At 32.6% G+C, this 25,670-nt stretch overlaps 1 protein-coding gene and 1 long non-coding RNA gene across 19 annotated transcripts; one reads left to right on the top strand and one right to left on the bottom strand.

Annotated features, from left to right (window-relative positions):
• The first annotated feature begins 5,125 nt into the window (after window positions 1-5,125).
• Window positions 5,126-6,402, top strand: LOC140176218 (uncharacterized). Its single transcript, XR_011867139.1, has 2 exons — window positions 5,126-5,237; window positions 5,365-6,402. It is a non-coding gene; the product is annotated as an uncharacterized lncRNA (long non-coding RNA).
• On the bottom strand, window positions 6,111-18,039 carry LOC112756554 (dnaJ homolog subfamily C GRV2). Of its 18 annotated transcripts, XM_072205989.1 has the most exons (18): window positions 17,749-18,039; window positions 17,600-17,672; window positions 17,213-17,268; window positions 16,957-16,998; window positions 16,826-16,876; window positions 15,622-15,793; window positions 13,996-14,166; window positions 13,252-13,828; window positions 12,841-13,159; window positions 12,493-12,685; window positions 11,988-12,193; window positions 11,419-11,520; window positions 9,778-11,088; window positions 9,312-9,675; window positions 8,830-8,912; window positions 8,026-8,433; window positions 7,506-7,921; window positions 6,111-7,012 (listed from the first exon to the last, which is right to left on the bottom strand). In XM_072205989.1, exons 8-10 carry the CDS (start codon window positions 13,812-13,814, stop codon window positions 12,557-12,559), a joined length of 1,011 nt encoding a protein of 336 aa, XP_072062090.1. In that variant the 5' UTR covers window positions 13,815-13,828; window positions 13,996-14,166; window positions 15,622-15,793; window positions 16,826-16,876; window positions 16,957-16,998; window positions 17,213-17,268; window positions 17,600-17,672; window positions 17,749-18,039; the 3' UTR covers window positions 6,111-7,012; window positions 7,506-7,921; window positions 8,026-8,433; window positions 8,830-8,912; window positions 9,312-9,675; window positions 9,778-11,088; window positions 11,419-11,520; window positions 11,988-12,193; window positions 12,493-12,556. The 18 variants fall into 18 exon arrangements, 17 of the variants coding, with proteins under 17 accessions (XP_072062090.1, XP_072062071.1, XP_072062129.1 ...); XR_011867138.1 differs by lacking the exon at window positions 11,419-11,520 and having other exon boundaries at window positions 16,955-16,998; XM_072205970.1 differs by adding an exon at window positions 8,555-8,660 and having other exon boundaries at window positions 16,826-17,268.
• Window positions 18,040-25,670: the final 7,631 nt, after the last annotated feature.

The raw sequence follows: 25,670 nt of genomic DNA, 5'->3' as shown, positions 1-25,670 counted from the left end.
CTTTTCAGGAAGGTTCGGATCGATGAGTTCCTCTGATTTTCTATTGCCAACCATAATTTTCAATCACTCAATTAAATTAACCTGCAAATATACCAAATTCTAGTTAGGAAAACAGCAAAAGAGAGAAAATAATGGTTATAGCCTCTAACCTCTCCTTGGGGTTTACTATAATCAACGCGACTTCTTCCGGTAATTATTTCCATAATAAGTAGGGGTGTGCAAAAAAACTGGTTTCACTGAATTGAAACTGAACTGAAACTATTATAAATAAACCAGTTTTTTTAAATAAAAAACTGAACTGAAACCATAGTTTTTATGAAAACCAGTTTATTAAAAACCAGTTTTTATGGTTCAGTTTAGTTTTAAACCAAATTAAAACTGGTTTTATTTAAACTCTAAAATTAGTTTTTACATACTCTTTCTCTCTCTCCTCTTTCTCCCCCTCCTCTCTCCCTTCTCTCTCTTTCTTTCCCCTTTCTTCATTCTCTCCCTTCTCTCTCTCTCTCTCTCTCTCTCTCTCTCTCTCTCTCTCTTTCCTCTTTGTCTCCCTCCTTCTCTCTCTCCCCCTCCCTTCCTCTCTCTCTCTCTCTCTCTCTCCTTTCTCTCTCTCTCTCTCCCTCTCCCTTTCCGTCTCTCTTCCTCTCTCTCTCCTCTTTCTCCCTCTCCTCTCTCTCTCTCTCCCTCATTTCCCTCTCTCCTCCCCTTCCTTTCTCTCTCTCCTCTCCCTCCTCTCTCTCCTCCTCCCATCTCTCTTCGGCTCTCTCTCTCTCTCCCTCTCTCTCCTTTCCCTCCTCTCCCTCTCTCTCTGCTCCCTTCTCTCTTCCTCTCTCTCTCTCCCTCCTTTTCCTCGCTCTCTCCTTTTCTTTTTCTTTCTCTCTCTCTCTCCCCCTCTTTCTTCCTCTCTCTCTCCTTCTCCTCTTTCTTCCCCTCCCCTCTCTTTCTCTCCTTTTCCTCTCGCTCTCTCTCCCTCTCTTTTCTTTTTCTCCCCTCTCCCTTGCTCCTCTCTCCCTTCCCCCTTCTCTCTCTCTCTCCCTCTTTTCCCTCTCTCCCCTTTTGTTTCTCTCTCTCCTCTCCCTCCCTTCTCTCTTCCTCTTCCTCTCTCTCTCTCTCTTCTTTTTTCCTTTTCTTTCTTTCTCTCTCCTATTTCTCTCTCTCCCCCTTCCCTTCTTTCTCTCTTTTTTCTCTCCCCTCTATCTGTTTCTCCTCTTTTTTTCCTTCCTTTCTTTTTTTCTCTTTCTCTCTCAACCTTCTCTCACTCTATATTCCTTTTCTCTCTCTCTCCCTTTCTTTTCTCCAAAACAAGAGAGAAGGAGAAAGAGAGAAAAGAGAAAAAGAGAGGAGAGAAAGAGAGATAGAAAAAAGAGAGAGTGAGAGAGAAGGGAGGGGAGAAAGAGTGCAAGAGAGAGAGGAAGAGAGGGAGAGAGACAGAGAGAAAGAGAGAGGAAGAGAGAGAGAGAGGATGAGAAGAGGGAAGGAGAGAGATAGAGAGGAAGAGGGATATGGGAGAGAGAATGAGAGAAAGGAATAGAGGAAGAAAAAGGAGAGAGAAAGAAAGGGGACAGAGAGAGTAGGGAAAGAGAGAGGAGGGGAAGATAAGAAGAGAGAGGGGGAGAGAGAGAAAAGGAAAAGGGGGAGAGAGAGGAAGACAAAGAGAGGGGAAGGGGAGAAAGAGGGGAAGAGAGAGAGAAGAGGAAGAGTGAGAGGGGAAGGAGAGAGAGAAAGGGAGAGAGAAAGAGAGAGAGAGAGAGAGAGAGGAGGGAGAGAAGAGGAGAAAGAGAGGAAGACGGAAAGAAAAGAGAAAAAGGGAGGGAAGGGAGAAAGGAGAGAGAGAGAGAGAGAGAAAGAGAGAGAGAGATGAGGGAGAGAGAGGGAGAGAAGGAGAGAGAGAGGGAGGGAGAGAGAGATGAAGAAAGAGAATGTAAAATCTAATTTTATATATGTTAAGAGAGAGAGAGGGGGAGCGAGAGTGAGAGAGGGAAAGAGAGAAAGGGAGAGAAAGAGAGACAGGAGGGGAGAGGAAAGGAGAAGAGGGAGAGAGAGAATGAAAGAAAGGGATAAAGAGGGAGAGAGAGAGAGAGAGAGAGAGAGAAAGAGAAAGAGAAAGAGAGAGGGGAGAGAGGAGGGGAGAGAGAGGGAAAGAAAGAGAATGTAAAATCTAATTTTATATATGTTAAGAGAGAGAGGGAGCAAGAGAGAGAGAGAGAGAGAGAGAGAGAGAGAAAGGGATAGAAAGAGAGAGAGGAGGGGAGAGGAAAGGAGAAGAGGGAAAGAGAGAATGAAAGAAAGGGATAAAGAGGGAGAGAGAGAGAGTGAGAGAGAGAGAGAGAGTAAGAGAAAGAGAGAGAGAAAAAGAGAAAGACAAAGAGAGGGGAGGGGAGAAAGAGGGGAAGGGGGAGAGAGAGAAAAGGAAAAGAGAGATAGAGGAGGGAGAGAGAGAGAGAGAAGAAGAGAGAGAGGAAGAGGGGAAGGAGAGAGAGGGAGAGAAAGGAGATAGAGAGAGGAGGGGGAAAGAGAGGGAGAGAAGAAGAGAGAGAGAGAGAGAGAGAGAGAGAGAGAGAGAGAAGGGAAGGAGAGAGAGGGGGGAGAGAGAGGGAGATGGGGAGAGAGAGAGAGGAGAGAAAGAGGGAGAGAGAGAGAGTGGGAGAGAGAGGGGAAGAGAGAAAATGTAAAAACTAATTTTATATATGTTAAAAGTTAAAACTAGTTTTAACCTATAAACCAATTTAAACTGGTTTTTTCAATTAAATCTGGTTTTATTTTTATGAACTAGTTTAAACTGGTGCATTGTATTATAAACTGGTTTAAAACCAGTTTCTTATTTGACAAAGTAGTTTGGTTCAGTTTCTAAACCATTTAAAATGGTTTAGTGCAGTTTCAGTTCAGTTTATGAAAAAACTGAACCATGAACACCCCTAATAATAAGTATCCCAAAGTTATTAATATCACTCTTCTCAGTCAGCATTCCAGTGCATGCATACTCCGGTGCAACATAACTACAGAACACGAAAAGAGAGCCATGAACTTTGAAGCTTGAAATATTTGAGTATAGAAAGTGAAACTAACTGATAAAGGAAAATGTTTGGTTAACTCATACTAACCCAAATGTCCCCATCATACAAGACACCATGTATTGTATTTTAGTTCTTCACAATCATTGCCCTACTTCCACAAAAAAGTAGGAACCTTATTCAATTAGAAATCAAAAGAGTTACTACCAACCAAATCACAACAATCAAATTCAATCATTCAAGAATAATCAAGGATTCCTAATCCATTTTAAAACTTTTCACTAGTTTATTATCAAATTCATTTGAAATCAAAACAACATTCAATACTCTGTCAAACGAAGAACATTCAAATTCACATAAAATTTTCATAGAAAAAAAAATAAAGTATAACAAAAATAAAAACAAAATAGAACCTTACAAGAGTAGGTCGCAGAGGCAGAGGTGGAGGGAGAAGGACAGAGATCAGAGTCACTGGGGAAAAAGAGGAATAGAGAGGCGACAGAAAACAATGAAGTGGTGGACCCGAGTTAGCGGCGGCGGCGGTAGCGTGTTGCATGTCGAGGATCAGAGAACAAGAATGATGCAGGGGAGAACGAGCAATCCCGTGGATGGAGAGGATCAGAAAACGAGCACGGCGCAGGGAGAGGATCAGAGAGCGAGCTACCGCGGAGGGGGAGGAACAAAGAACGAGCGACATTGATGGGAAGCAGAGAGAGGGGGGCAAAAGCCCTAGCAGAGCTTGAATTCTTCTCTTTGAAACGCAGATTAAAGGAAATAGGAAGAATGTGTAAAACAAAAAGAACATAGGGCAAATGTTTAATTATTAATTCTTTCAAAAATAAAAAATGGGATTTATTTTGTAAATATTTTAGGGGTGGTTAATTATACTCCCACAATAAAGTAGGAGTAAGAAATCCATGGCCTTAGTTTTTTACCCATAAAAATAGTTTTGATGTCACAAAAATACATAAGTATTAATTTTATTCATGTATAGTTTTATTAATATTTTAAAATTTTATAAATAATAATAATAACTTTTTATCTTTTATGAGTACAAAATTAATTTCTTTTATCAATGGATATATTTGTTAATATTTTAAATTTTTATAAATAGAAATAATAATTTATTATATATATATATTTTTGGTCTCGTTATATATTTAAATATTTTTATCAACCAAGTCCTATTAAGTTGGCACAAACTTAATAAAAATCACTCACACATCCTGTGCATGAATCATACAATTCTTCTTTTTCATGTTCTTTTTTTTCTTTGCGTGTTTTATCCTCATTATCGTCTTGTTGTTGCCGTATTCTTTTCTTTTTTTTCTCTCCTCTTCCTCCTCCTAGTGGTTATTGCAACATTTTTTATTTTTTTGTTTGATTTTTTTTTTGTTCTTATTAGGAAGGTGAAATCAGAGAAAGGAAAGGAAAAGAACTTTTTGAGTTGTGAAAAATTTATTAAAAAAATAGTACCGAAATTTTTTAACCGTGACACAAAAAGTTTTTAATTTTGACACCGGAATTTTTTAGTCGTGATACTGATTCTTGCTAGAAGGATAAAATAAGAAGAATTATGAAAATTTTTGAAAGAAGAAGATGATGATGATAAAGACGATTAAAAGAAGTTTTAAATTATACATAATTTATTAAAAAAATAGCACCAATTAATTTATTCACTTACTTTGGCTAACATTAGATATAGAAGTTATTATAAAATTGTGTGTATTGTCTTTGTTGTATGTTCAACATGATACAGTATAACTGTGAAAGTCATTGGCCGACTATAGGATATACATTTCCTAAAAGGAGGATCACATATTCATCCTTATTGAACTATATATCATGTTATCAACCATATAGACAAGAAGTATTAAAGAATTACCCAATAAAATGAAATTGATGTTAATATTGAGTTCTTTGTTGCTAATTCGAACTTGGCCTGTGATTTAGCTGACAATTTAAATGGGTTAAAATCAACATATGGCTTAATTGTGTGCTAATTTGAAAATGTATATGTTATTTGAAATAAGATAGTGGCTTGGGAGTGCCAATATATGCTTTAATTCGGTTATTGAAGCTCTTAAGGTTCCTAACAATTGTTCTAATGGAATCTTATTCTTATTTGCAGTATGTAAGCATGCATACTCATTGTCCCAAAATTTGGAACCTATCAGTGAGGGACTAGGTGTTTTACAATTTAAGACCGGTTTGATATCTGTCATTAAGGTATATAGTTATTATCTAATTTTCTATTTGGAATGCAAATTTTACTTAATATACTTGTGTTGCGCATCGTAGTGTGTATGTACATGGTTTCTCAAAGCCTGTCTCATCTCATCCTTTTGTATTTCAGGACTGGATGCATCTTTGATTTCAGTTTATTGCATAAAATTTCCTGTTGTCAACTATTTCCTATGGCAATTGCTGCTGCCGCTTAATGAAATACTATCATGATCATTTTACTCAAAATTTTTCTTCAATCTGTAATTCTTTTTAAAAATTGAAAGTGAGATTTACAGCTAAAACTACCAGAGGAATCAAGAGACAATATCCTATTGTCAGTGGTTAGAAGACAGAAAAATCATCAAGGATACCTAAGAGAGCCAAAGGTTGAAAGGATTCCCTATCATTAAGGTTACGAAAGAAATGGAAGTCCCAAGAGAAAGACGAACCCAGGATTGAATCCGCAATGATAAAGACAAGGAAAGGCTAGGTTTAAAGAGGTATCTCCTATCAAATGATCTGCTCAAAACCCACAAAAATTATGATAATACTACAACATAGAATAGCTAGACAATTCCCAACTAGACACAACACTTTAAACATAAAAATGATAAGAAAGGGAGACAGTATGATACCACCATAAATTATCATCGAATTATAGCTAGACTTAACATACATCATTCCCTTTTTAGCTCCACCGATATAGGAGTGGACAGATCGTTGCCAAATAATATGCCAGGCATTTCTCAAAAAAAATTAACCACTCTAGTGCATAAGTACTGTTGGTATTATCTGCTCCACCAAGAGCGCACACATGAAACATCTTTGTCATGTATGGATGAACTTAGTAAAACGGGTTTTGAACCTAATCAGATGTTGAGATCAATCAGTTTCATAAGTAATATATAGTAAGCTTTGAAAATTAAGCCTTTGCAAAATTTAGAGAGCTTAGTAGATAGCTGTTTACAGAGTTACTTTCATACACAGTAAATTTTCATGTAATGGTAAAGCTCATCTTACTAAATAAATACTTAAGCTATTTGGCGACACAGGCACATATAAACACCAAGTTTGCTAACTAAGCCCTAAACTCACATGGGACATCCTCCTGCATACCTATAGTTGAGAGAGAAATACCAAGCATTTTATCCCCAAAAAAAAAAATAATTGACATACCATAAAACACCAGCCCTCAATAAAGCATCCTGCAACTCAGATGAAACAGAAACATTGGCAATAGACTGTAGAGCAGCATCAACAGCTCCTGGTAGAAGCTCAAACTCAGTGCCGTGCACAATGTCTGGAACTAGCCCAGAAAACTCAAGTATTTCAGATCCGGCAGCCTCAAATTGACTAAGAACTGAAAATGTTCGCATGATGTTTGTGGTTCATTTCCAGGAGTAGATGGTTGAACAACATACATGCAACGGGAAAGAAGAGTTGCAAGAAGTTGCACTCCTCCATCTCTCACCAGCTCTTCTCCATTCAATGAAGATGCACATCTGGCCACAATAAAAGTCAACGAGCAGCATGAGCTAGAATGGAATTTTACGCCAGGCAAACAAGCTCTGATGCTGCAACAAGGAGAGGTGCTCCATCTGAAAGAAAGAAAATTCTTATCATCCTTGTCCACAGTAACAGCACTTAACAACATGGGATAGCCAGCATATTTGAATAGCTCCAATATGTCTCTATATCTTCTGTATAAAATGCATTGTCCCCTTCAGCAAAAGAAGCAATCTCCAAGGCTGAGGACCTTGCAATCCTTACATGGTAGCCTAAGATACAGTTCGCAAAAGGTAAATATTCAGTGAATTAGGATATAAAAACCTACTGTTGCAAGCAAATGATATTATATCACATAAATTCCCCCAAGAAGCAAAAAGAAATTTTAACATACATCATGATTTTGCCACCCCAAATCTGTGCATGCATATAACAGCCTGTCTATAGCTGGCTTGCAAAAGGAGAAAAGAACAAAACAGTTTATGCATCTACAAAACTCTCCCAATCTGGGTGACAAGGGGCTATCACACCATTTCTCATTTCTCACACTAAAGAAAGTACATGGACTTGTTTGCATGATATACTTACATATCAAAAATTAAGAAGTTAAGACAACAAAACATGTCCCCATGGGCATTTGAAGACTTCAAAATAACAAGCAGTTAACTTCAACACGAGGATAGTTGTGCTGAATATCACGCTATCCTAGTAACTTCTATTGATATATGAATCCAAATAAGCTTGTAACATGCAAACTATGTTTACCTGGAGGCGTTCATAAGCCTTCTGTATAGCAAGAAACTTCTCCCTTCCTTCAGGGTTTTTGACAGGATGATATTTCATAGCAAGTTTTCGATATCGTCGCTTTAACTTTTCCTCGTCGATATTTTCAATTTGCTTTGATTAGCTAGATGTTTCATCTGATACCTCCGAATAGTGCTTTTTATTTACATCATCACTGGATACATCATCCAAGGATATTTCAAGGATCTTGCAAGCTGCTCATCAATAGGCCAATTTGGAAAGCGGATTTCATCACACAGATTCCTCTAGTAATAATGATGACACCACATTTCATCTCTAAGTTCAGGGTATTTAACTGGAGGCATTGGGGCATAGTCATACAAAACATGGCAATACTGTGACAATTTCTGTGGAAAATCACCAAGGTGTTGCAAAACCTGATAAATACAGTGAACAGGGATAAACCGAACCGCATGAACAATACCGGAAAGGTAGTTTGGGAAGTACACTTGTATTCTATAAAAAACCATACACATCAGACCTTAATTTGCAATACTTGACGTATTAAATTTTCTGCCCTCATTTTATGAGTCCATATTATCTCAGGAGTGTCAGAATCTGATACCATTGCAGCAGCAAATGCTGCTGGACCACTGCGCTTCAATACATACAACAAAGATTCAGGAAGAAGTCCACCAAGAACACTGCGTTTTGCCAAAGGCAATGAAGCTGAAACCGCAGCCTCTTCGCCACCATGAAATCCTTGGTGGACAAGGGTGACGGTAAAGAGTTGCCCAATTGAAAGTAGATTAGATCCTGGATAGGCCAGTGCAAAATAAAATGCACTGGTGCTGTATAGACGTATCATGGCCTTGGGATCCCTGGTAACAATAGCCTTCAACAATGCAGCAGCTGCCTCAACAATACTTGGTTCCCCAGAGAGAATGGCCTGAATTCATAAAACAACCCACCCCCCAACACACACAACAAAAGAGGGAAAACAATGAAAAGAAAAATAAAAAATAGATTTAAATATTATAAGCAAAGCTTGAGAGCTACGAAGACGAGACCATATAAGCGAACAAGCAGCTATGAGCGAAGCGAATAGCAGCGCAGCCGAGAGAGTGGTGAATTATTGGAAGGGTAGAAAATACTAAAAATCAACTGAAACCATACCTATCACATAGTAAACAACAGACAACTTGAACTAAATATGATAAGGTTAACAAGCAAGGAGACAATTCCTATAATCTTTGAAAAAGAAATTTTATTAAAGTAGTAGTATACCACAGAACAAACATATTTTCATACATGGCCAAATAATAAGGAGAAACCTTTGAAGTACCTGTGCAATGTGAGGAAGGCAACATGGACTTGACAAGATTCGTTTTACTCCAGGAGTTGGAGTAACAATTTCTCCAGCATCATCTAAATGAACATGCCAATTTTCAGAAGAATATAACAGGCACAGAAACTTGAGGCTAAAAAAATAATTTTGCGGCAAAGAGAATAGTTGGGTAAATTTTTGCAAATGTAAGCAAATTAAATATAGAATTGTAATTGGTAAATAAGTTATTATAGGAGATTGAAGATAGTGGCACCTAAACATATGTTGCTTTTCTCATTAGATTTTTTGTACCAAAAATAAATAAATTCAAGTCATCAAGAATAATAAGGTTTCAGGCCATGAAAGATTAATAGCAAAAAAAAAAAGCCAATTCATGCCACATATCAGACAAGAAATAATAAAGAATTCGAGATAGAGAAAATATTTACAGAACAATTGATGTTTGTATGAATATCTTCCACCAAAGATGATGACTCTACCTGAGGTGGGGTAAGGACTGGAACTCTAAGGGCAAGTGCCCAGCGAAGCTCACGAATATCACGCAACTTCTTCCAATCTAGCATCCCAGAGGCCCAACACCTTGTTGTCCAATCAATAGCCTTCTTGGACCATAACCTTCTAATAGCATCTTTTTTCCACAGGTCCAATTTGAGCACCTTCTTTGTCAATATACATCCATTCCTTGAGTGGCTCCATAAAAGCCGTAGCTGCAATCAAATTTGATTGCAAAGGAATAGCTGTCCTCTCCAAAGTTTCATGGACCACTGTAAGAAGATTGACAGCTAATACACAGGCTCCAACTAGAACATAAGCCTCTACATTAGCTAAATCCTTCATCAAAGCCTGAAATTGAGTTGAATTTAACTTTGAGTAGAGCTTGTAAAGTGAAATCACCAAAAGGAAAGAGAAAACAAGAAAGAATAAGTAGATTAAATTTACAAAGACCTTCAAAAGAAAAAGAGGTCTGTGTCTCAGAGATCTGTCATCTGTCCTATCCAGGAGAACAGTAATGTGAGCTGTGCCTGAAAAAGGACCAACAGTCTTGTAGTGCTGCTCATATACAATTGCCATTGCCCTTGCACTTGTAGTCCTCTCCCAATGCGACATTTCCTCTGCTGAAGTAAGCGTCGTTTTCTTCTCCCGGTTGATGACTCCTCTTGATTTGATTCTTCACGTTGAACTCCATCAGAGCGTGTATGCAAATAAGCAACAAGTCCGGGAGGCAGAATTCAAGACAATAGCTCCAAAGCGGGTTGATAGGAATCCGCCCAAAGAGCAACAAGTTGTCAATAACTTCACGGCGTTCACCGGCAGGAAGGAAAAAGGAGTGCAATAAATGCCTCAACAAAGCACCATCACGCACAGAAGCCTCTCGCATGGACTCCACAGCAATAGCATCTTCTTCAGCAATTGATCGCATAATAACAGCTACTGTCTCTCTAACACTTTCGGTAAGATGACCAAATAGTGCAAACAAACGACGCTTTAACCCAGCAACTTGGCGCAACAACTAAACAAAAACATTATATTGAGTAGTTTCCCCATGTGGATCACAAATCATAGCCTCGAGCACTTCAACCACAGCCATTGACAGCAAAGGTGATACTGACGTAGGCTTCAATCTGTTGACAAGAATAATGACATAACTCTAATTAGCAAACAATACGGACTTCGTATGCATAATTGTTGCGTGCCACTCTCCTTTAGAATCCATCACATTAGCATCACCAGGCCCACCACAATGACTGCTGCAACAAGCCCGGCAGCCTCAGAAGCAACACCCTCTGAACCATTTCTAAGTAAACCCATTATCCTTCCAACTGCTGCTGGAAAAGACATCATGTGTGATGCGGCACTTCTTGATGCAAGTAGTCGATGTAAACAAGCAATAAAACCCATCACAGTTGCAGCAGCTTTTGGTGACGGGGTGGCAAAGGAGGAGATTCTGGAGGAAGATTTGGAGCTGCAGGAAGCATAGTAATCAAGGCCAAGGTAACCTCACTAAAAGGTATACATGCATTGAACTCCCTTATTCTTCGCCATAGTTTAGCTCTTGATCCAGGAATGGAACCACCTTCAGCAACAGCATCCTTGGCAGCTGCTGTTAAATGTTTCAAAATTCAAATGCTTTGAAGCACTTTCAGCACCAGCAACTGACTTTTGCTGACCATATTGCAAATAAACACTTCCACAGGGAGGATCAATCCGATGACCAGGCATTGTCAACCTTGGCAATACAATTATGGCACATTGACCCTGCACAAAACATCACCAAAACTCAAAGATGCACTTAGACAATGCAGGATTTCTTTATTTTGGAAAATAAAAATATACCATATAACCATTTGCCTCAGTATGGTAAAATGTTTAAAATTGATATCAAGATTCTACGCAATTAAACTAGCAAATGAACTGCCATACTTTACTTCCATCTATACATGCCATAGTCGAAATTCTTAACCAAGATGAGTTACATCTACCTACTTCAGTTTGAATTGCATCACAAACAGCCTACAATTAGTACCATACAAATGAGAAATTTCAGAGCATAAAATTTCATAATTGCAATAGCATAACATTGCATACATGGATAGGGCATCCATCACTGAATTCAACTGCAAACATCTGGGGCTCTTCAGCAAACCGAACAAGGGAGCTTACTGAAGACAAAGGACAAACAGTAACAGCCTGCACACATGTAGTGAAAATTCCCAATATATGATATAAGCTCTCCAAGTAAAAATCATCTTACATGGAGATAGAAATGTACTGATATAAAGCAGGTTCAGTCCGATATGCATAAAGACTACATAAAACTATTGACATACACAAAATTGTACATTAATTGAAGTTGTATAAAACTTCCATTCTTCCTTAAATCCTATTTTGCCCTGGATAAACAAAGAATGATGCTGCTTGCTACATGACAACTTAAATATATAGGCCCTTAACAATACACAAAATAGGTGGTCAACAAATCTGCATGTACTTCAAATTATAAAAAGCTGATAATGTGTGTGTTGTTCTAGATATATCAGAACTAAATTCCAGAAACTAGTTGTGCAACTCGATGCATACATTCTTATGTTAGACGATGATAGATTTCCCAAAGCATTTACACATATTTTTCTATATTACTAGTTGTCTTCACTTACTTCGTAATTCTCAGGACGCCTTTCCGCGAGTGACACCTTTGTAAGAATGAACTGTCAAGATACAAAATCACCATGTTCACCAAGTCCTCCTTTTGGACCAACTCCTAAGCTCAATCCTGGAACATTCAGAGTTCCCTGGGCAACAGAATGCAACCTTACAGACCAACCTCCCAAGGGGGTATCTTCTGCTCCAACAGCCTCTTTTGCTGCATTACATTTATAAGCTTTAAGGTTGAAAAAAAAAACAAAAGAAACTCACTACAAGCAATAAATAATTCAAATGTGGAAGGAAGATTAATGATGTTATAATTAAGATGTCCTGCAATTAGGACAACCCAACAGTGGATTTCTGCAACAAAAATTACTCTGTTATTACTGCTGATGTTAATTTGTGAGACAAGACAATACATAAACCATCGCATTATTTCAATATCAAATGGTAACATGAATTAAGATGCCAATATCTAGGAGAACAGTTGTTTATGCTTAAAGAACATCATCATACCAAGTTCGAGATAATAGCTGAATTAGTGCACGCAGAGGCAGCTTGGAAAGCTTTAGATAAGCCATTAGGGCTTATCAAATATATAAATTCCGTTTTGCACAAATGCATCATGTAATGCAAATAGAAAATAAGGGTAGGATTCTTCAATATTTCTCGCCAAAGTTTTAGCTTCTTGAAACACCGCAACATTTGCCTGTTTGAAAAAAAATTATATAAAAAAATAAAATAATACTTAGTATATAATTTAAAAAAATATAACAATATTTAGATAATATTTATTTTTGTGAAAATATCAAAATACTATAATTAAATTAAATTTAAAGTATAAATATAAAAAAAATAATTTACCCTCATGTCAAGGTGAGCAATACAGTTCCTTACAAATCGAAGAAACACAAGAGTAACAGTACCACAATTTCTATAGTTTCCACTGTTCAATCTTTGCATCATCACCGGATCGTTCACTCGGTTCACTCCATTGAGCCAATTTACCTTATATACCCCCCAGTTTTGAAGCAGCCCTTCAATTATTGATGACAGCTGTTGAGCGTAGGCAATACCTCTTAAATGCTCATTTAAATATTGGTTTGCAATAAGAAAATAATATAATTTATGTTGAAAATCTAAGAAAATCGGATGACAAAAAATCATATTCCATGATTCACACCTGAAATAATAATAATAATAAATGTTAGCTATAAAATATAAACAAAATTCAAATAAAAATCATATACTAACTAAAAGAATAAATTAACTTACGTTGATACAAAGTCTAAAAACAGATCGATTTCCTTTGGAGATTGATCGAGATTCTGTAATAAAACTTCACGTAGAGCCTCCATCTCATCAGTAAAAAATTGATCTTGGAAACCATCAGGAAGATGATTTCCCTCAACTCCACTAACAAAAGCTCTATCCCCACTTATTACCAAACTATAATCTTTTATGTTCCCATGATACATATTATTCCCTTCATATAATATTGCGAGAGCTTGTAAAAATTGCTTTAGATAAAGCTTGAATTTGTCCCAATCCTCGACCCAGATATCAGCTAAGTCATTGTCATAATGCTGGTAAATAAAAACCCATGTCTCCCCCTCGCAAAAATAAACAAGCCCTTGTAAAAAATGTTGGGATGAGAGTCTCAAAGAATTATCAAAACACCGTATCTGTCTCTGAACTTCTTCTATGTGATTATTTGATACTTCTAAAACTTTAACTTTTCTTCTAGTAGTGCCCAATATTGCATCTGAAATAATGATGCGACCCTCTTCTACTCTTTTAACTTCATCCTTGTTAGTATACAATTGATGGTTTTCCATTGATACTAATAATCCTAGTTGAAGCAAGTGCAGCGTTAGTAACAAACTCATACCAGTGATTATTTTCAGCAGCAAAAATACTAGTTCAGTGATATTTTCAACAACAAAATCAAAATGTAGTCATGTATTATACAGCAACAAAACTGAGAAAGAAAGAACAGGGGAATTTGTTGGAACTCACCAAATCGGGGACCAACTTTTAGTTGCGTGAAGGAAGCTGATGGTGAGACTCGGAGCAAGGAGATGACAAAGACGACCAGCCCCAGAACCTACTGCTTCTGTCGCCAGCGACTATGAGCAAACGGAGGGTGGTAACAAGACAGAGAGCGACAACGACGATCAATCCGAGGACCTACAAAATCAAGCATTCAATCCTGAAGATGGAGAACTTTAATTTAATTACTGCTTCATATTACTGTTGTTGCTTTTAATGTTAGACAGCAGTCCAAATAGCTTAACAGTTGGGAAAAAAAAAGGAGAATGCTTAACAATTGAGAAAAAAAAGGAGAATACTAAATATTTGTTTTGAACTTTGCACAAAAAAAGCTTAATAATTGAACTATGCCTTGATATCCTTTTGGGTTTAGCAACTGGGTGTTATGCCCAAAAAATATAAATATAAAATATTGACTATGGTCAAAGAAAGATAACTTACACCACTATCTAGGTATACCATTTCAAAGTTGATTTATTATACTAATCAAATTTAAATCAAGTTATTAAGAAGTAGGTTTTAATCAGAGTTGTATATCATACTTCATGACATTTCAATAGGTAATAGCCAAAAAGGTAACAATAAAGCACCCCACATAACAAGAAGAGACTTGGATTTAAAGGGTATGATTTATGCTAACTGTTTCCTTTGCCATATGAATAACTATTACATGCCATTCAAAGATTTATTTATTCTGACAACCATCCCAGCATAAATACTCAAAGCAAACCCATTAACCAACTTGTTAATTTGTTATTATATAATGTACATAACATAGCAAGCCATTGATTAATTAAGTAAACTAAGCAGATTATTGATCACATAATTCATGTTATTAAGCACATGTTACACATATGAAATTACCCATATCTATATATCTCACTGTTTGACACACTACAATGTTGTTTGTTGATAGCAACAGTTTCAAAGATAGAGATTGCTATTGCCATTGCTCTAGAGTACTTCTAATTGGAAGAGAGACAAAAAATAATTAAAATAAACAAACAAAGCAATAATTATTATAATAAAAGCTGAAACCCTAAGCATGAACTACTACTGCTTTAGGGTATTGAATCCAATGAGATAGTGATGGTTCCTTACACATTTTATTTTAATTATAAATAAATAAATAAATAAATTAAATTAACCTGAATCAGAGAGTGGTGGATCTAAGTCTCAGTCTCACGGAAAAAAACTTGAGATTATCATTTATTTTTAATTAAAAAAAATAGATGATGAAAACTACAATTCAAAGGAAGCTAAGTAATTGGAATTTGAAACAGAGAGAAATAGACACAAGTTCAGAGAAAACACTGCTCAATTTTGCTGTTAGTTAAATGGCTACATATATATATATATCAAAGTGAAGTTAATAAGAAATTAGGGAAACGCGGTTCTTCTCATTACTAGAAATTACAATGACATCACAAAGAACATGTGCTCTTGCTATTTGACAGTTAAGAGGTCTCATAAACCCCCAATATAACTTGCAGATCTTTAACACTAGCAGTATGCCCAACAAATCGAGTATTGTCAATATTCAATGTTTATAAAATGTAGCTAAACAGAGAAAAAGAAATAACCAAATATTACCAGATACAAGCCTTCCGGCTCCGGGAACAAGAAGACTCCAGTCTATAGCATAGCCTTCATATTTGTGTTTATGTTTCTAAAGGGGGACCTGATTAAAAACCGCAGCAGCTCCTTGGACACCCTCTGTTTCTGACTCTGCTAGAGCATTCAGATGAGAGCTTAAGTCCCTAACCTACAAATCAACAAGTATATTATTGTCACAACAAAATGGTCAATTTTATTTACTGCTATCGCAAGGCTTCAGGGCAACAGAAATTTCTGTTATAGTGTGTGCATACGCTAAGTGACAAACAGATTCCATAAATGGGCACAAGGTAACAGCGGGTCCACAGAACAAAATACTAATTTGAATAAATAACCAACAGAATTGAGATATAATAAGTTTCAATTGTGGGTGAAAAGATTCATGAATGAGTTCTTTTCAGTACAAAATTTCACATATACCTGAAAATTTTCAATCTCAATTTTTAAGGTGTACTGGATCACCACAAGTTAAGGAGAAAGATAAAAGAAACAACATACTAAAATGATAAATGCCAAGTATATGGACTCAGAAAATTCAAGGCATAAAGGTGATAAAGAAGAGCTAGAAAATATTTACTTAGAACACTGAAGAATGTTTATATAGAATCAAACATTGAAATAATTAGAAAATAAGTTTGAAATGATCAATACAATAACCTCGTATCTATGAATACTTGAATAGGATACTCGACTTAGGGAAGAAGAAAAGGTAAAGAAAACAAAAAGTGAATTACATATTACATATGTAAAGGAAAGAAACACCGTACAAACTGACCTTTAATCAGGATAAAGACAAATACAAAATTCTTGAAAAGGTAAACAAACAAGTATATTGTACAAGTAAAGTAGGTTTTAAGCATGAAAAATTGCTAATGCAACTACACAAGAAACACAAAAGGGACAAAGGAAACTCATTCAATGCATTTACTTAATCTGTCAAACTATAACATGGCTTTCACAATAACAAAAATTATGGTGACAATAATATACTCACACCAGCTCAATGATTTTTTTATTTTGGGATTAAAGAGAAAATTAGACAGCAGAGGAGGAATAAAAAGGACAACAGATTCTCTTTACAAAAATGAGCAATCAGAAGAAAGGGTCATCTAAGAAGTAAACAGCAGAGAGCGAAAATCAAAATTGAACAAGTGAACATCAGATCTAGAAAAGCAAGGACCTTTTTAAGTCTTGCAACTTCTTCAAGGGTCTGTGAATTCACAATGGCAGCCTGCACACAGCACAAAAGCAGTATATTCACAATGTTTATAATTTATTTTTTAAGCATTATATTCACAATGTTTATTACACAGTGAATGGAATGGCCCTCCAATGTGGTTGTTGCTAAGATCACTGCACAAGAAAGAAAGTTTAATTTCTAGTTCAAATAATTACACAAGAAACAGAAAGTTTAATTTCTAGTTTAACAATCTCTTGAAATTTTGGTCCCTATTGCAGTTGATCAGTATAAAATTCAGTCACACCGCACAGAAAGTGATACATTTCATTGAGAAAAGTTCAAAATTCTAGAATATGCAATGAGCATAGCATCAAAACTAGTCATTACCTTAACTTTATCAAGAGTATCCAACGGTCCAGCAACACCAGACACAGTTCTGCATTCTGCAATATCAAAAACAATCTTATTCTTGCCAATGTGATAAACTGATCAACCCAATAACCATTCGAAAATACTTTTCTTCCCCCACAATGACAAGCACAAAAAAGAAATGGTGATTTGCTAATTCACCAACCAGTGAAACACAATGTTTACCACTTCAAAGCATTTCATATTCAATAACCATCTACAGTTTAGGAGCATTATTTTCCTTTAACTATTTTCTCAATCAAATTATTGCTCGTCACTTTCAAAAGTTTCTTCCGAACCCTAAAAGTTGAAATCGGACAAAACGTCCAAATTATGTATTGCGATACAGTAAGAGGAGGAACGAACCTCTACACCGGTTTTGGCTTGGAAGTTGACAAAGGAATTCCTCTCCTGCGGAATGCAATCCCTAGCGGCGGATCTGAATGGTAAGGAAGGAAAGGGGAGACTCGTCAAAAAGGAAGGAAAGGAGAGGAAAGGAAGGAAAGGAAGCTAACCTGGATCGTCGAACAGGAAGGCGTTGACGATTTTGGCGGAGAAGACACAGAGGACGACAAGGAGAGGAAGCTGCAGGAGACGACACCGGATGAAATCGCCGCTGTAGGAGATGTCGTCGATGGAGATCGATGCCGGAGGAGATGTCACAGAGAAGGTCGTCAGTAAACGCCAGAGGATCGGAGATCGTCGCGGAGGCCAACCAGGACAACAGCGTCACGGCGTAGTTAGGGTAATGAGTATGGGTTTCTGAAATATCAAGTTATTTTAAAATATTATCGAACATGAACAATAAATATTTTATTATTTTTATTCTATCATAAATATTTTTATTTTATTTTTATATTAAAATAACTATTATTTTTAAATTTTAATAATTTATTAATTAGTTTATATCTTTTATACTATTGTATATTATAAGTATTTATTAAAAAATAATATTAATAAATATTATATAATTATAAAAAAATAAGTGAGTTTATCATTATTATTAAATAAAAATATAATTAATTTAAAAATGAGTGAGTTTATAATTAAAATTAAAATAAATTAAATAAAAGTAAACTATTTAATAGAAGATATCTATATCTATATGTATTATAATTTACATAAATTTTATTATAAAATATAGTCTTCTGGTGGTTGTGGAATTTTTTGGTTTCCTTGAGGACAGGGTTCGAACCCTACCTCAAGCATTTTGAAAAATAATATTTTATATCTATATATTTTTTAAAGTTAGTATAACACTATTATCGTCCTTATATAATAAACGTGTTAAATATGTTGTTTTATCTTTATTCAAAGTAAAATATAAATAGAAGAGTTTGAAATTTATAATATTCTTGAATCATAAGGAGGGAGACATGAAAAAAATAAAAACATATATAATTGTAATAATAGCATGTTAATTTTACACTAAATTTTTTTATCAAAAAGTTAATAAAAATTTATCGACAATCTAGTATCTTACTAACTTCATTAGAAAAGCAATTGGCATAGGATGTTGTGCTCCTTGTTACACATTTCATTTCAAATCTGAAAAAGGAGTTATAAATAAATTAGTTATATCTATAGTAAATATTTGTACAAAAGTATAAATCATAACATGCTATTAAAGTGAAAATAATATTATTCTTACCTAAATATTATTAAAAACCTCTTTGAACATGACATTTGTTGTTGATAACTTTGGATTACCGTCTTCGTCTAGAATTAAAACCCTGAGGCCACTGCGACTCTTAACTCTTGACAAAGCAACATAAAGTTGTCCATGGGTGAACACTGATTTTGGCAAATAAAGTCCTACATGTGATAATGATTGACCCTGACTCTTGTTAATGGTCATTGCAAAGCATAGTGTTAATGGAAATTGTCTCTGTTGGAACTTAAATGGCAATCCTGAATCTGAAGGTGAAATGAAGATATTTGCTAATTAGATACTTGATGAAGGTGATGGAAATATTATCTCTGTTGTTGGTGATGAATCAGAAGTTAAAATTTCAGATGATCTATTGATTACAACTACTGATGATCCTCTCTCTCATTTGGTAGACTTTGCATATCCAAATTTGTTGCAAAACATGTCAGATTACATATATTTTCAGAGTAGAGCAATTCTTGCACCCACACTTAAGAGTGTCGAGAAGGTAAACGATTTTGTCTTGACAATCTTTTCAGGGATGGAAAAGGAGTATTTGAGCTCTGACACAACATGTCAAGCTGATGAGAATGAAGATGTAAAACAAGAGTGGTTCACATCAGAGTTTCTAAATGACATCAAATGTTCGGGACTACTCAATCACAAGTTGACTTTGAAGCCAGGAGTCGCTGTAATGCTACTGCGAAACATAGACAAGACTTCAGGTTTATGCAACGGGACAAGATTAATAGTTAACAAACTTGGCAGCAACGTAATTGGAGCGACGGTAGTGAGCGGTAGAAATATTGGAGATAAAGTGTACATTCCAAGAATGAACTTGATCCCTTCAGATTCAGGATTGCCATTTAAGTTCCAACGGAGACAATTTTCATTAACAGTATGCTTTGCAATGACCATTAACATGAGTCAGGATCAATCATTATCACATGTACGGCTTTATTTGCCAAAATCAATGTTCATCTATGGACAACTTTATGTTGCTTTGTCAAGAGTTAAGAGTCGCAGTGGTCTCAGGGTTTTAATTCTAAACGAAGACGGCAATCCAAAGTCATCAACAACAAATGTCGTGTTCAAAGAGGTTTTTAATAATATTTAGGTAAGAATAATATTATTTTCATTTTAATAGCATGTTATGATTTACACTTTTGTACAAATCTTTACTATAGATATAACTAATTTATCTATAACTCTTTTTTCAAATTTGAAATGAAATGTGTAACAAGGAGCACAACATCCAATGATTTTCTAATGAAGTTAGTAAGATATTAGGTTGTTGATAAATTTTTATTAGCTTTTTGATATAAAATTTAGGGTAAAATTAACATGCTATTATTATAGTTATATATGTTCTTTTTTTTTATCTCCCTCCTTATGGTTCAAGAATATTATAAACTTCGAACTCTTCTATTCATATTTTACTTTGAATAAAGATAAAATAACATATTTAACACGTTTATTATATAACGATGATGATAGTGTTATACTAAATTTAAAAAATATATGATTATAAAATATTATTTTTAATTTAATTTATCAAATTTAAATATAAGCCCGTGCATCGCACAGGTTTAACACTAGTTTTATTATAAAATATAGTCTTCTGGTGGTTGTGAAATTTTTTGGTTTCCTTGAGGACAGGGTTCGAACCCTACCTCAAGCATTTTGAAAATATTTTCTTCCAAACGGTTCGGTCATATCACCTCACTGGTTTTGACCGGTTCACACCGAATTTGACCGGTTCAATTTCTTATGCGGTTCAAATACCAGACCAGTATGGTAGTATAGGATTCGGTTCATTAGTTTTTCGGTCGAACCGGCCGGTCCGGTCTGGTTTTTACAACTATGCTTTACTCTTCTTTCCGTATATATTAGCTTAATTTATATATTTTTATTTTTAAAATTATAAATTTGATGAAATAATTTAAAAATTAAAAATAAAAAATATTTAAAAACAAATATAAAAAATTTTAATATTTATTTAACTTTAGAACGTATAAAATTTATAAATTTGAATTAAATAATATATTTAAAAATTATGTATAACAAAATAAAGATAAATATTTCTAAACGTTAATTACAAATTAACTATTTATAAGCATTATTAAATTTATTTATTATTTTTTAATAGTATTTAATTTAAAATGGAGATAAAAATTTATATTCAAAATACTCGTTATTTTCATATATAATTCTAATAGATAAAAAATATTTTTTAATTTTATATTCAATTTCTTAAATTATCTTTAATGGTATTTTTTTATTACTTCCACTTTTTTGTTTCACTCGATCGTAATTAATTAATATTATTAGCAATTTTTAATATCTTTATCTTTATCTTTATTCTTTATTCTTTATTCTTTATTCTTTATAGTAATATAAATGGGGAGCTCATTTGCTGACGTGGCGCTCATACGTTGAGTCTGAGAGTTTATTTGCTTAGGTGTCATCACTAAAAATTTTTAAATTTATATTTATAAATTATAAATTATTATTTGTTTAGGTTGTTATTTTCAAATTTTAAGTTTGGGTTGTTTTACTTAGGTTGTTATTTTTTAAATTTAAATTATTTTATTTGTTTGGATTGTTTTACTTAGGTTGTTATTTTTTAAATTTTAAATTTGATTTAAATTAAAGTCAATCAAATTTAAAAAATTTTAGTTATGAGTAAACTATAAAAGTATAAGTTATGAGAGATGTAAAGCACCACAATTTAAAGTATCAATCCATTTTTTTACATATATTCAAAATCTCTCTACTTATTCCAATGGCTGGTATTCATAAAATTGCAGACATCAATTCTACCATCGACAATTTGTGTGTACGTATACGAGTGATACGGTTATGGACAATACCAAGTTACGGAAATTCTCCATTGCCATACTCAATTGAGATGGTTTGACTTGATGAAAACGTGAGTTTTCTACTAATATTTTTCTATTTTATTTTAAATTTATATTATTTATATTTTAAATTTATTTGTTTATTCTCATCTAAACGTTCTTTGATTTTTGTTCATCAATTCTATTTTATTTTATTTTGCATGTTTTGTAGTCTTTGACAAGGAGGCAAAACAAGTTCTGGAAAAGAACTGTGTAGAGATACTTGATCCACTCCTATTGGTAAGTTCTAACCAATATTTATTTCTAAAAATATTAGTGAAGATATTTTTAATGGTAATTTTTATATTATTTATTATTAATATATTATGTAATACCCTGCAGAAAGAAGATCTATGGGATACACCTACACTTTTTTTCAACCTAATTGACAAGACCTTTCTCTTCATCGTTGAAGTTCAAATATCTGATTATCCATATTTTTCACCTTCTTATAAAATTAAGAAGATGACTGATAATCCACATTTTTCACTTTCTATTAAAAATCAGTTTATTTTTCTCTTCTTTGGTCATTAGTAGTATCTAATTTTTAAATAATAATTAATAACTAATTATAATTTTAGGATGTTGACTACATCGATGGTTTGCTTCCAATTTCAAAGACATCCTGAATCATTGAAGGAAAAAAAGTAGAAGGTGCTAAGGTATTTGTTCAAAAAATGAATCTTTTGTTTATTTATTTTCTCAAAGTTAGATCTTTATTTTATTCAAAAAAATATTATTGAGATAAAATTAAAGGTGAGAATGAAGTCTTTAATTTAACGTAGTATTTTGTACAGAATTTGTTACTTGAATTCTTCAATGAAGTTGCGGACAATGATGAATCCGAAGTATTGAAAATGCTATTACACCAGCCAAGCGACTATCCTCGGAGTCGGAAGATTCGAAGGTGCAAGGAGATATCTCAATCTAAAAGAAGATCAAGATTGAGAATGAAACTTGAGAATTTGGATGCACGTATTTTAGAATCCCTTCTAGAGTCTATCTAATAGAATAATGTCAAGTATATGTTTGTTTTGGTAGAAACATTATTTTTTCTTAAGTTGTTATTTTTCTTTTGGTTTTTTTCAAATTATACGTTTGGAATTTAGAATTTTTTTAAATATAAATTGAAGTTATTTGGTTATTGCTTGTGGTTTTATTTTTAATTCTATTCACACAGTTGATATTCTGTTAATTTCTAATTTAGTATTTAATGTCATAAAGTTATAAATTTCTCATATGAATTATTGTTGATACAATTAAGTTAGTTCTTGATTTTTAATGTGTATTTATTTAAAAAAATCTAATTATAATTTTTAATTAAAGTATTATGTTTAAAATTTTAAATTTAAATTCAAATAAACTTTTTTTTTAATTTTAAGTAAGCAATTGAGTTTGAAAATATTTTTTAAAATTTTATATAATTTATAAGCTATTATACTAATTACAAAAGATTATATTAAAGTAAATAGAATTACCAGTCTTATTAAAATGTGAGGTTATTTATATTATTTAAAAAAAATTAATTTTACATTCTTCTATATTTAATTCTATTTTTAATATAGTTTCGATAAAATTAAATTAATTTATAAAATTTTATTTAAAAATTTAAAATTTGTACTAGCTAATTAAGAAACTCTATTTAAAAATTTTAAATTATTTGCTTAGATTGTTTTACTTAGATTGTTATTTTTAAAATTTTAGGTTGTTTTGCTTAGGTAGTTATTTTTTAAATTTTAAGTTATTTATTTAGATTTTTATTTTTTAAATTTTAAGTTATATACATATTACTCTTTTAAATCATAAATTATTATTTACTTAAGTTGTTACTTTTTAATTTTAAATTATTTGCTCATAAATTAAAATTTTTGAAAAAATTAATTTAAATTTATTAAATTAAATAAAGATAGTATTTAATTATTTAAATTTTTCTAAGATAAATTTTATTTATAAATTAAATAACAACTTTTGTCGTATAAGATCTCTACCATGTTTAATACGCATTAGTTATAGTTAAGAAAACACATTTTTTAAAATCTGTTGATTTTTTTTATTTGAACGATATATTTAAAACTTTGAATATTTATTTTATCTACAAATTTAATTCAAATTTAAATTAAAGCCAATCAAATATAGAGAACATTTATCTTTATAGTAATACAAATAAAAATCTTATATGCTAACGTGGTGCTCATATGAAAATCTTTATCTTTGAACTCAATGTGGGTAACTTTATGATTACACATTATGAGTATGTGGTTAATTTAAACCAATATACCGATGTGCACATACTTTCAGAATTATCAAGTATCCCACGAGATGGATTTAATTTTGTGAGTTTTGACACTCTCAATACTCTTGAGTTCGATTATACGTATTTAGTTGGTAAGTTTATTGTTTTAGAAAAAGTATAATTCATGGATAAAATTATTTATTTTATTGATAATTTCGGTTGTATTTTTTACTTAACAAACTTATTGATAACAATATTTTGTTATTTTAATCCATTTTAGATGTTATTGAATATTATAACAACTTGAGTTTTTGAAAATTGAATAATGCGTTATTCAAAATTTATTATATTTGTTGAGAATTTTAATTAAAAAAATTATCTTTTTAAAAGTAATTAAAATTAAATTTTATGATACTTTAAGTTTAAAATTCATTAAGATTTTTAAACTATTTTTATTATAATGAGATATTTAAAAAAATAAAAAAATAAATATTATTATTAATTAAAAGAGAATCATTTATTTGGCTTTCGGTCAATGTGAAAAAAAAAAAGCCAAACGTAACTTATGGTTATCGTATATATATAACACTTCTTTGGACTTCATTCATTTATTTCACCGAATAGGATTTAAGAAAGAAAGAAAGGAGTTGAGAATGAGAGAGAGACAAAAGCTTGCATGAGACAATCATCAAGATGTTGTTATTTTTTAAAAAATACTTGGTTTTATCTTTATAAAATAAAATAAATAATTAATTATTAATTTTTAAATTGTAACTATTTCTTTAATAAAAAATAATTTATAAAGTGTGTTTAAAATTTTATGAATTTTTTAATTTTTAAATTTTAAAATATAAAACATATATGTATATAATTTGGTACAATTTTTGTTGCTGTTATTTTTTAAGTTATAATTAGTTTTTTTTAATATAAACACTTATACATATTAGATGAGTAAAATGAAATCTAAAAATTTTAATATTGACTTCAATGTAAATTTATTTATTTAGATTTGTTTCAATATTTTATTCTATAAATTTAAATTTATTTATTTTAGTATTTTCTATTTATATTATTATTTTAATTTTATTTTATTATAAATATTTTTGTTATATTATATTTTTTTGTGCTTGAAGAATTTTAATTTATTGAGAAAAAAATTATTTTCGGTGAATAAATATTTTTCTATCTTTTTATTTAAAATATTATTATTAATATATTAGTATTAAAAATATAAAAGATAAAGCATACTTAAAAAAAATGTATTATGAGATTAAATGATTTTATGATTGTGGGTATTTGTCTACACGGGAGGCTGTGTGGAAAACTTTGGCAAACAAATTATTTGTCTTTTATTTATCCAAAAAACAAAATATCATCTTTAAATACGATGACAATCTTGAGAAAATCATGGATTAAGAGAAAGGGAAAGATAAAATGTTCTTAGCATGGATGGAGACCAATAAAGAATTTGAAGCAGGTCAAACTTTAACGTATGCTGAGTTTTCAAATCAATTTGTTTATAATATAGAAGAAAGGAAATGATATCCATGCAAGAGAGAATATTTTATTAGGAGATTAAACTATATTCCATCGGGTACATGTGATATATACTATATGAGAATTTTGTAATTATTCAAAAACGTTGCACAACAT

Source organism: Arachis hypogaea, chromosome 1 (genome assembly GCF_003086295.3).
Source record: "Arachis hypogaea cultivar Tifrunner chromosome 1, arahy.Tifrunner.gnm2.J5K5, whole genome shotgun sequence".
In the NCBI taxonomy this organism is placed as follows: Eukaryota; Viridiplantae; Streptophyta; class Magnoliopsida; order Fabales; family Fabaceae; genus Arachis; species Arachis hypogaea.
Note: the sequence above shows the minus strand (reverse complement) of the source record. Positions and strands in the feature narration are given on the sequence as shown.